Here is a 10,469-nt window from a genome sequence, read left to right as displayed (position 1 = left end):
TGACGACAGACTCCAAGGCGACGGCAAGAAGCTCGACGGCGTTTGGTCTCCATAGTGACAGCGGTGAGACACCAGTGATGGCGAGCCAGACAGCGACTGGACGGCGACGTGGCGCAGCTCCCTCTCTTCCTCTCTGTGGCTGGTGTCGGTGTGTTGTGCGTTGAGTGGGTGAAGGAGAAAGGGGTGAAGGCTGCGTGTTTCAGCCTCTAGGAAAAGGGGAAAATGAGGGTTAGGTTCCCAATTTGGGAATTAGGGTTTCTGATTAAATTGGGGGATTTTGAGATTTAGGGTTGGAAATTAGGATTTTAGAAAAGAATATGGATAGATATGAATAGATATTTTAATAAAATTATAGGGTAGAGTAATTTTAAAATTAAATATGCTCTATTAAAAATATTTAGGAACATTATGTATCAACATATTTCTAAGCTCAATCAATTATTTCTAATTTAAAATATAAAATGAACATATTAATCACATTTTTATAAAATATAGTTAAAACTCAATATTAATTATTCAAATGGGCCAATGAGTAATAGCTCAAATGGCATAGTCTCCCCATACTCAATTAAGAGGTTGCGGGTTCGAGTCTCCTATCTTTGGTAAAAAAAAATTATTCAAATGGAATGATATAACTTTCCATTATTTTTCTATCACCGAAACTTTAATTTCAATTTATAAAATTACTAAAATTTTCAAAAAGTAGGGTTGTTACACCTGGCTCATGCGTAGTTCTTTCTCTCCGCAACATGAAAGTGACGGAAATGGAAGCTTCTGTGACAAAAACGCACGCGACAGCGACTGCGACTGCAGCGGCTCCGCGACCCCTCAACGGCTCCTTCTCCTTTCTCGCACGATGATGGCGACCGCTCAACGGAGATGACGACGCAGTGGCGTTGCGGGGTTGGCGCGGCTTCTCTTCTCCGTCCCTCGCTCTCCCTTTGCAGACTCTCTTTCTCCTTCGGGCTTGGCAACGACGGCGACGGCTGCACCTAACCCGCCGGCGCCGTCCTTTTCTCCTTCCTCCTTTCTTGTTCGTGTGTGTGTATGTGTTACGCTTATGAGTGGGGGGTTGTGTGCTCAGTGAGGGGGTATTTAGGGTTTTGGAATTTGGAAATTAGGATTTTTTATTTAATTTGAGAATTTAGAGTTAGGAATGAGAGATTTTATAAAAGAATATAGATAAAATACATATTTTGCTAAAAATGGGTGGATAGAATAATAATTTTAAAATCTAATATACTATATTAAAATTATTTAAAAATATTATTTATCAATCTATTGCTGGTTTTATTTTGTTACTATAGCATAATGAAAAAATGAACTTCAACAACAACACCGTAAAAATCGTTGTGTAAGACCATCTAATGGAACGGTTTTAAAGTGTAGCATTTTGGCAACGGTTTTAATGCGTTTCTTTTGTACAATTCTTTAAACAACAAAAAAAAAACCGTTGCTTAAAGCCAAATCATGGTAACGGTTATAAAACCGTTCTTTAAAATAGTCAAAGAGAACGGTTTTAATTTGTTGCTAGAAATTGATGAAAAACTGAATTCAACAGTAACACTTTAAAAAACCGTTGTCTAAACCTATCTAAGAGAATGGTTTTAAGGCATTGCAAAATTTGGCGTTGCTAAAGGCCATATTTGTTGTAGTGCCCAGTATATTATCGAAGACGTTCTTCTCTATATGCATTACATCTAAATTATGACGTAACAATAATGTCTTCCAATAAGGAAACTAAAAAAAAATGCTTTTCTTTTTCCAATTTCCAGCCACCTTGTCATGCTCAGACTTCTTTCTCTTTTTAGTATTGTTCCCAAACTCCGTTTGTTCAAACTCTTGAATTCTTCTAGGACATCATAACCAGAAAGTGGCTTAGGTGCTTCACCAAGTTCCCTGGTATTGTCGAAAGAACTCTTATTTCTTCGCCATGGATGATCATGTGACAAATAGCGGTGATGACCCATATAGCAATGCTTGTGTCCATGTTTCAGCCTCTTAGAACTAGTTTCTCTGTGGCAAAACGCACATGCTAGTGCACCTTTAGTGCTCCAACCGGATAACATGGCATAGGCTGGATAATCATTTATTGTCCATAAAACTGCAGCAGACAACTTAAAGTTCTGTTTCTGAACCACATCAAATATTTCAACACCCTCTTCCCACAATTCTTTCAACTCTTCAATTAAGGGTTCTAAGTATACATAAATAGAATTGCCAGGGGATTTAGGGCCTAGAATAAGTAGAGATAACATCCAATTTGAATGTTTCAAAACCATCCAAGGAGGATAGTTATATGGAATGAGAACAACTGGCCAAGTACTATAGGAAATGTTCATATTGCTGAACGGATTGAATCCATCACTAGCAACTCCAAGCCTGATATTTCTAGCATCACGTGCAAACCATTTGTGCTCCTCATCAAATGTCTTCCACGCCATCGAATCTGCTGGGTGTTTTAGGACTCCATCATTAAGTCGTTTCTCTTTATGCCACCTTATTGCTAGCGCTGTTTCTTCACACATGAAGATCCTTTGAAGCCTAGGTTTTAACGGAAAGTATCTTAGTATCTTTTGGGGTACCTTCTTCCGAAGGTTATCCTTTTCATTCCCCTTCCCCTTCACCCATCTAGATTGCTTACACTTTGGACATTCATCAAAATCAGCATATGCTTGCTCCCGAAACAAAATGCAATCATTCACACAAGCATCTATGTTCTCGTAATCTAATCCCAAATGTCGAGTCACTTTTCGAGCATCATAAAATGAAGTTGGACAAGAATTTTTCTTTGGAAATATGCTTTTTAGAAAGAGCAACAAAGCATCAACTGAATTGTTGCTCCATCCATAGCGACATTTCATTTGAAACAACTTGACAATGAAAGATAACCTTGATATCCCACTGTCCGGATACAGGCTTTGCTCATAATCCCTCATTAGCCTCTGGAACCTCTTTGCCCCCTGATGAGGTTCTTCTTCTATATTGTCATCTACGTTGGTAGCGGAATCTCTCGGTGTCTCCCCTAGTGTTTCTCCTCTAAAGATGTTATACAACATCTCATAAGTGGAAAAATCATTATCCCTTTCACAATCAATTTCATTTAGATCAGACACATCTACAGTGGATGTATCTTGAAGTATCTCACCATGATGCAACCATGTTTTATAAGAGGTCACTATCCCCCATTGGCGCACATGATGATGAACTTCATTTCTAAATTTGAACAAAAAATTGTTGCATTTGGGATAAGGACAACGTATTTGATTTTTCACACCGGGTTGAGAGAAGGCAATATCCAAAAATAATTCATCGAGGCACTTCCTAAACTCAGGAGTACGCCTATCAAAATTAACCCAATATTTCTGGTAATTGACCATTGGACTAATGTTTGCAGGAGATGAGAATGGATAGAAGGATGTAAAGAGTGAAAAAAAGAGAGCAGCATGACATAACATAGCATCACAGCGACTATCACTTTCAAAATCACCAAAAAAAGTGCAAAAAATAGAATCAAAATAATAAAACCCAGAAACAAAAAGTAGAATAAAAATATCAACTCTCCAAATAACCTAAAAATCAGATAATCAACCATGTTACACACCAATACTTTCGACCACAACAACATTAGCATAAGCAACTTACAATATTTTCAACCACAATATCAGCAGAATCAAGGTTCAATATTTCAGCTAAGATTATCAACTAACAGCATATTTAACAATACTCAAATAAACTGAAGTTACCTTTAGCAGAAACATAATTGGACCAGACCAGACCAGCAGGAGAAGAAGGACAGTCGAATCAGACCAGCAGAGGCAAAGGACATCGCCGGATGAGCAGAGCAGCATAAACTATCCTAAATCAATGCAATGTAAAATACACAAAATTAATAACAAAATTTAATCAATATTTCTATGTTACTAAGGATCACATAGTTACCTACTTTACTCAATTCACAAACACAAAAATATAAAAAAAAAAATAGAATCGAAATCACTAAAAAGAAAGCAAAAGCTAATAACACTAATATAGTCAAACAGAGATAAAACTAATATTTTTAGTCACAACATCAGCAGAATCAAGGTTCAATACTAAATTAAACTGCACTTACCTTCAGCAGAGGAGACGATCAGAGCAGACCGGCAGCAGACCAACGAAGCACGGCTGAACCAGAAGAAATTAAAGACTGCTACACAACACCAGAAGAAGACCCTTTTATTAAATCTTCATCATTTCACTATCAAGCTAGGAGACAAATTTTTTAGTGCTAATAAAAATTTTTTCTGCTTTATTATCTAACTCAGTTTTTCCAACTTTAGTATACAAGCCTCAAGAAAGGAAAAAGAACAAACAGAACAACATATTGAATCATTTAGTTTTACATACAGATACAGTTAGGAATTAGCATCAATTTTTCTCTTCTAAACCTACAATAAAACAGCAAGAATGAAGTTCACAAAATTAATATAGAATAACTACATATTAGAAAATAAACTCATCTCTACACTGCAGGATGTTAGAAGCAGAACCAAACTCAGCACTCAGCGACGGGTTGGGGCCGTTCCACCGTCGAAGACGCAGGCCACCAGCGAGGAGAGGTGATCGCACGAGCAGAGCTTCGGCACGAGCAGAGCTTCGGCACGAACAGAGCACAGCCAGCAGAGGAGTCAACCAACAAGACGACAACAGAAAGGAGGTAGCAGATACAGAAGAGGCACGACGCAGAGGCAGAGAAGGCGGAATGCAGCGGAGCCAAGACGACCAGGACGACACAGACAGAGGTGAGCATTGGCGCAGACGAAGCAGATTCGAAGAGCGACTGGAGGCGCTTGCGACGGAACAGACACTAAGGAGGACCACGACGCCGCCGGAGATGTTTCCCAGGGGCTACGCCGGTGACTCTTCCTCCTGCAGCAGCTCCATCTTCTCTCGCAGATAGGGTATGTAGACGACGCGATGAGGGTTGAGAGTGACTGAGTGAGACTTAGAGTGAGGTGGGGGGAACTTAGGGTTTTTTTACAGTTTTACATTCACTATCAGCCCTTGGATTTTTAAGATCTGCCTTTAGTTTTTAAATTTTTTTTGTAATATTTTTAATTATTGTTATTTATATTTATAAATTAATAAAAAAATTTTAAATTTCACAAATTAGTTTTAAGTTACTTTAAAATTCTGATTATTAAAAATTATATACTAATTTTCTAAAGGCATATAAATTAATATTTACATCATTTAAAAATTAATGAATATGTAAAAAATAATATATAAAATATATTTTAAAAGAATTATATAAACAATAAACAATTTTTTTAATTTCTGAAACAAAATAAAATTATTTTAAAAAATTATATAGACAATTTTTTTAATTCTTAAAGTTTTTAACATTTTGAAAAAAAAATTATAAATTATATATTTTGTGACAAAAAAAAAACTTGTTACAAACAATGTTAAATTTTGTGACAAATTAATTTTTTGTTACAAAATAATTTGAGTTTTTCAGACAAAAAGATATTTTGTTACAAAACATTTGGAGTTTTTGAAACAAAAACTATTTTGTTACAAAATACTACGAATTTTTGCAACTACTTTACTTTTTGTAACAAAATATTACAATATTTTGTAACAATACACCAGCGCGTTACAAAAACTACCATAATTTGTAACAAAATAAAATAGATTGTTACAACATATCTGGATGTTTTGTAACAACTTGTAATGTTGTTACAAAACATAGTTTTTTTTGTAACAATCAGCAATTATTATTACAAAAAAATAGTTTTTTGTAACAATTTTAAAATTGATACAAAATTTTTGTTACAAATGTTCCATTTTCTTGTAGTTATAGGAAGACCTTTCCTAGCAACTGGACGAACCCTCATTGACGTCCAAAAAGGGCAGATAACCCTGAGAGTCAATGAGGATGAGTTTAAGTTGAATGTTGTCAAAGCTATGCAGCATCCAGACACATCAAAAGACTGCCTGAGCGTTGATATTATTGATTCCCTGGTGGAAGAGGTCAATATGATTGAGAGTCTTGAATCAGAGCTAGAGGACATTTTTAAAGATGTTCAGCCTGATATGGAGGAACCAGAGAAAACAAAAGAACCTCTGAAGACTCCTCAGGAAGAGGAGAAGCCTCATAAACCCGAGCTCAAACCACTACCACCATCCATGAAATATGCATTTCTGGGAGAAAATGACACTTTTCCCGTGATCATAAGCTCTGCTTTAGAGCCACAGGAAGAGAACGCACTAATTCAGGTGCTAAGGACTCACAAGATAGCTCTTGGGTGGTCCATAAGTGATCTTAAGGGCATTAGTCCAGCCAGATGTATGCACAAGATCCTACTGGAGGATGATGCTAAGCCAGTGGTTCAACCACAGAGGCGGCTAAATCCCGCCATGAAGGAGGTGGTGCAGAAAGAGGTCACCAAGTTACTAGAGGCTGGGATTATTTATCCTATTTCTGATAGCCCCTGGGTGAGCCCTGTCCATGTTGTCCCCAGGAAGGGAGGAATAACAGTGGTTCATAATGAAAAGAATGAATTGGTTCCTAGAAGAACAGTTACAGGGTGGCGTATGTGTATTGACTACAGAAGGCTCAATACAGCCACCAGGAAGGATCATTTTCCTTTACCATTCATAGACCAGTTGCTAGAGAGACTAGCAGGCTATGAATATTACTGCTTTTTGGATGGCTATTCAGGTTACAATCAAATTGCAGTAGATCCTCAAGACCAAGAGAAAACAGTATTCACATGTCCATTTGGAGTGTTTATCTACAGAAGGATACCATTTGGTCTGTGCAATGCACCTGCAACCTTTCAGAGGTGCATGCTCTCTATCTTCTTTGATATGGTAGAGAAATTTCTGGAAGTCTTCATGGATGACTTCTCAGTATTTGGAGACTCATTCAGCTCCTGTCTTGACCATTTAGCACTTGTTCTGAAAAGGTGCCAAGAGACTAACCTAGTTTTAAACTGGGAGAAATGTCACTTTATGGTGACTGAAGTAATTGTCCTTGGGCACAAAATTTTGAACAAGGGAATAGAGGTGGATCAAGCTAAGATAGAGGTAATTGAAAAATTACCACTACCTGCCAATGTTAAGGCAATCAGAAGCTTTCTGGGGCATGCAGGATTCTATAGGAGGTTTATAAAGGATTTTTCAAAAATTTCAAAACCTCTGGGCAATCTGCTAGCTGCTGACACGCCATTTGTCTTTGACACAGAGTGTCTGCAGGCATTTGAGACTCTGAAAGCTAAGCTGGTCACAGCACCAGTCATTTCTGCACCAGACTGGACATTACCATTCGAACTAATTTGTGATGCCAGTGACCATGCCATTGGTGCAGTATTGGGACAGAGGCATAACAAGCTTCTGCACGTCATTTACTATGCTAGTCGTGTTTTGAATGACGCACAGAAGAAGTACACAACCACAGAAAAGGAGTTGCTTGCAGTGGTTTATGCCATTGACAAGTTCAGATCCTATTTAGTAGGATCAAAAGTGATTGTGTACACTGACCATGCTGCTCTTAAATATCTACTTACAAAACAGGATTCAAAACCCTGGCTCATAAGATGGGTGTTGCTTCCGCAAGAGTTTGATATAGAAATAAGAGATAGAAAAGGGACAGAAAACCAAGTGGCTGATCATCTGTCCCGGATAGAACCAGTAGAAGGGGCGTCCTCCCCTCTATTGAGATCTCTGAAACCTTTCCAGATGAGCAATTGTTTGCTATTCAGGAAGCTCCGTGGTTTGCAGACATTGCAAACTATAAGGCTCAGTAATGTCAAGCTATTGACAGTAAAGAAGCGCTTATTGGGAGGCAACCCAATCTTATTTATCTATGTTAATTACTTTTTCATTTCATTTTCCATTGTTATTTTATGTTTTCTTTAGGTTGATGATCATGTGGAGTCATAAAAACAGCTGCAGAATTAAAGCAGAATCAAAAACAGCATCAAAAATAGCACACCCTGGAGGACAGACTTACTGGCATTTAAACGCCAGTAAGAGTAGCAGAATGGGCATTAAACGCCCAATCTGGCACCATTCTGGGCGTTTAACGCCAGAAAGAAGCAACAAGCTGGTGTTTAACGCCAGAACAGAGTACCAAGTTGGCGTTAAACGCCAGAAAGGGAAGAAAAGTTGGCGTTAAACGCCAAAAATAGGCTGCAACCTGGCGTTAAACACCAGAAATAGGCTGCAACCTGGCGTTTAACGCCAGAATTGCACTCTAAGGGCGTTTTGCACGCCTAAATGGAGCAAGGATTAGAAGTCCTTGACCCCTCAGGATCTGTGGACCCCACAGGATCCCCACCAACCTCCATCTCCTCCACTTCTCCTTCTACTCCCTTCTTTCTTCTTTTGCTCGAGGACGAGCAAACCTTTTAAGTTTGGTGTGAAAAAAAAGCATTGCTTTTTTCTTTTCCATAACCATTTATGGCACCTAAGGCCGGAGAAACCTCTAGAAAGAGGAAAAAGAAGGCAGTTGCTTCCACCCCCGAGTCATGAGAGATGGAGAGGTTCATCTCAAGGGTCCATAGTTCAGTGGTAGAGCATTTGACTGCAGATCAAAGAGCCATAAGGGAGGATCAACAAAGGCAAGGAAGAGACATAGAGGAGCTCAAGAGCACCATTGGTTCTTCAAGAGGAAGAAGACGCCACCCTCACTAAGGTGGACCCGTTCCTTAATCTTCTTGTCTATTTGTTTTTCTGTTTTCGGTTTTGAGCTTTATGTTTAACTATGTTTTGTGTCTTTACTACATGATCATTAGTGTCTAGTGTCTATGCCTTAAAGTTATGAATGTCCCATAAATCCTTCACCTTTCTTAAATGAAAAATGTTCCTAATTACAAAAGAACAAGAAGTACATGAATTTCAATTTTTATCTTGAAATTAGTTTAATTATATTGATGTGGTGGCAATACCTTTTGTTTTCTGAATGAATGCTTGAACAATGCATATTTTTTATAGTGGAGTTTATGAATGTTAAATTTGTTGGCTCTTGAAAGAATGATGAAAAAGAGAAATGTTATTGATAATCTGAAAAATCATAAAATTGATTCTTGAAGCAAGAAAAAGCAGTGAATAACAAAGCTTACAAAAAAAAAAAGAATAGTGGTGAAAATTACAAAAAAAGAAAAAGAAAAAGCAAGCAGAAAAAGCCAATAGCCCTTAAAACCAAAAGGCAAGGGTAAAAAGGATCCAAGGCTTTGAGCATTAATGGATAGGAGGGTCCAAGGAAATAAAATCCAGGCCTAAGTGGCTAAATCAAGTTGTCCCTAACCATGTGCTTGTGGCATGAAGGTACAAGTGAAAAGCTTGAGACTGAGTGGTTAAAGTCGTGATCCAAAGCAAAAAGAGTGTGCTTAAGAACTCTGGACAACTCTAACTGGGGACTTCAGCAAAGCTAAGTCACAATCTGAAAAGGTTCACCCAGTTATGTGTCTGTGGCATTTATGTATCCGATGGTAATACTGGAAAAAAAAGTGCTTAGGGCCACGGCCAAGACTCATAAAGTAGCTGTGTTCAAGAATCAACATACTAAACTAAGAGAATTAATAACACTATTTTAATTCTGAGTTCCTATAGATACCAATCATTCTGAACTTCAAAGGAAAAAGTGAGATGCCAAAACTGTTCAGAAGCAAAAAGCTATAAGCCCCGCTCATCTAATTAGAACTAAGATTCATTGATATTGTAGGATTTATAGTATATTCTCTTCTTTTTATCCTATTTTGTTTTCAGTTGCTTGGGGACAAGCAACAATTTAAGTTTGGTGTTGTGATGAGCGGATAATTTATACGCTTTGTGGCATTGTTTTTAAGTAGTTTTTAGTATATTTTATTCACTTTTTATTATATTTTCATTAGTTTTTATTCAAAAATCACATTTCTGGGCTTTACTATGAGTTTGTGTATTTTTCTGTAATTTCAGGTATTTTCTGGCTGAAATTGAGGGACCTAAGCAAAAATCTGATTCAGAGGCTGAAAAAGGACTACAGATGCTGTTGGATTCTGACCTCCCTGCACTCGAAATGAATTTTCTGGAGCTACAGAAGCCCAATTGGTGCGATCTCAATTGCGTTGGAAAGTAGACATCCTGGGATTTCCAGAAATATATAATAGTCCATACTTTGCCCGAGTTGAGATCACGCAAACTGGCGTTTAACGCCAACTTTCTACCCTATTCTGGCGTTAAACGCCAGAACTGGTATAAAAACTGGAGTTAAATGCCAGAAACAGGCAGCAACCTAACGTTTAACTCCAAGAAAAGGCTCTACACATGGAAGCTTCAATGCTCAGCCCAAGCACACACCAAGTGGGCCCAGGAAGTGGATTTCTACACTATCTATCTTAGTTTACCCATTTTCTGTAAACCTAGGTTATTAGTTTAGTATAAAAACTACTTTTAGAGATTTATTTTGTACCTCATGACATTTTATATCAGAACTTGTA

General features: G+C 37.8%; 1 protein-coding gene across 1 annotated transcript; it reads right to left on the bottom strand.

The window, feature by feature from the left end:
* LOC107633337 lies at positions 1,701 to 3,380 on the bottom strand. The gene has a single exon (XM_021117343.1). It carries the CDS (start codon positions 3,378 to 3,380, stop codon positions 1,701 to 1,703), a length of 1,680 nt encoding a protein of 559 aa, XP_020973002.1.

Source organism: Arachis ipaensis, chromosome B03 (assembly GCF_000816755.2).
Source record: "Arachis ipaensis cultivar K30076 chromosome B03, Araip1.1, whole genome shotgun sequence".
In the NCBI taxonomy this organism is placed as follows: domain Eukaryota; kingdom Viridiplantae; phylum Streptophyta; class Magnoliopsida; order Fabales; family Fabaceae; genus Arachis; species Arachis ipaensis.
This window is presented reverse-complemented; position numbering and strand designations above follow the sequence as displayed.

Bases quoted from the DNA above. Each gene is read 5' to 3' on its own strand.
- LOC107633337 (XM_021117343.1), bottom strand. From the start codon at position 3,380: ATGGTCAATTACCAGAAATATTGGGTTAATTTTGATAGGCGTACTCCT.